General features: G+C 48.2%; 1 protein-coding gene across 1 annotated transcript in view; it reads right to left on the bottom strand.

The window, feature by feature from the left end:
- Positions 1-682: 682 nt before the first annotated feature.
- The window catches only part of RRP36 (ribosomal RNA processing 36 homolog (S. cerevisiae)), an 11,654-nt gene continuing 10,542 nt past the window's right edge, over positions 683-1,794 (bottom strand). Inside the window, exon 7 of the mRNA XM_011986745.1 lies at positions 683-1,197. Coding sequence (XP_011842135.1) covers positions 1,061-1,197 — 137 coding nt within the window. The 3' untranslated portion in view covers positions 683-1,060. The remainder of the gene's footprint in view (positions 1,198-1,794) is intronic.

Genomic DNA, 1,794 nt, shown 5'->3' with positions numbered 1-1,794 from the left:
TTGCCCGCTTCGGCCTCCCAAAGTGCTGGGATTACGGGCGTGAGCCACCACACCCAGCCTTAAGTTTTACTTTTTGATCACACCAGTTTAGTACCTTTTGACATTAATTTGTCACACTTTTTCTTTAAACATGACATTTTTTATTTTTTATTTTATATTTCTCACATTTTAATTTTTGCCAGTTTGATCCTGTTGCCCTTTGTTCCTAATGACTCTTGCTCATGGTGGTTTCTTTCCTTGTGTGCTTTAACTGTAAGCTCATATTCCTTGAAATTTTAACTGAAAGAATTCCTTGAGGCCTGGGTTTAAAGAACAATCCTCAAGAAAGGATTACATTTGCTTCTGCCAGGTCCCTGGAGACACTATCTACTTGAGACTTTTTTTTTGGGGGGGGGGGCGGTTTTCACTTTTTTTGCCCAGGCTGGAGTGTAGTGGCACGATCTTGGCTCGCTGCAACCTCTGCCTCCCAGGTTCAAGTGATTCTCCTGCCTCAGCCTCCGGAGTAGCTGGGATTACAGGCGCATACCACCAGGGAGGCTGAGGCACAACAATCACTTGAACCTGGGAGGTGGAGGTTGCAGTAAGCCAAGATTGCACCACTGCACTCTAGCCTGGGTGACAGAGCAGACTCTGTTTCGGGGGGGAAAAAAACACACACAAAAAGGCCACAAAAAAAACAATAAAAAGATGAGTAAAGAGAATGTTTATGAAGTGGCTCCTACATAATGTCCCAGCCCTGGGAGTCATGAACAGACTCCATGGTCTTCATTGACCCCTCTTCTTCGGTATCAGAATCCCTGGTTTAAGGCAAGGATGAGAAAAGAACACAAGGACACAATGAACCAGATCCAAGCTGAGGCTGTGTGGCATGACAGAAGGCTGAACTATTCTTCTTGTGTAGCCCTAGGGATAGTCCAAGAGCCCTCTAGTCTTCTCTGAGGCAATGAGATTCAAGGGCAGCTATGATCCTTGCCCTTGAATGGAAACCAGCCGTGGCCAAATCTGTCCTCACAGATTCATGTCTCCCTGGGGCAGTGGCAGAGCAGAGGATAGTTCCTTCTTACTCTTTGCTCAAAGGGAGATGCCTCCTGTCCTTGCCTGCATTTCGTCGCCTCTTTCGACTCAAGAAGTTCTCCAATTTCTTGCTGCGTTTCAGCTCCTTGAACTTCTCAGCTAGTGCCAACTGGCGCTGCTCAGCTAAATGACAGGCAGAATGAAAGGTGGTGAGCAAACAAGGAAGCCCCTATTCTTTCCCAAACCAGGTCAGTAACTCCAAGCCATTATGCTGGGATACATGAGTTCTTTAAAGCTCACTGGTGCCCCTTTATCTTTTTTTGAGACGGAGTCCTGCTCTGTCACCCAGGCTGGAGTGCAGTGACACAATCTCAGCTCACTGCAACCTCCGTCTTCTGGGTTCAAGTGATTCTCCTGCCTCAGCCTCCGGAGTAGCTGGGATTACAGGCATGCACCACCACATCCGGCTAATTTTTTTGCATTTTTAGTAGACACAGAGTTACGCCATGTTGGCCAGGCTGGTCTTGAACTCCTGACCTTAGGTGATCCGCCCTCCTTGGCCTCCCAAAGTGCTGGGATTACAGGCGTGAGCCACTGTGCCTGGCCAACGGGTGACTTTTTTTTTTTGAGACAGAGTCTTGCTCTGTTGCCCAGGCTAGAGTGCTGTGGCACGATTTCAGCTCACTGCAACCTCCGCCTCCCAGGTTCAAGTGATTCTCTGGCCTCAGCCTCCTGAGTAGCTAGGATTACAGACGCACGGCACCACACCTAGCTAGTTTT

This window comes from Mandrillus leucophaeus, unplaced genomic scaffold (assembly GCF_000951045.1).
Source record: "Mandrillus leucophaeus isolate KB7577 unplaced genomic scaffold, Mleu.le_1.0 Scaffold3, whole genome shotgun sequence".
NCBI lineage: Eukaryota > Metazoa > Chordata > Mammalia > Primates > Cercopithecidae > Mandrillus > Mandrillus leucophaeus.
The sequence above is the reverse complement of the archived record's forward strand: the minus strand, read 5'-3'. Positions and strand labels throughout refer to the sequence as shown.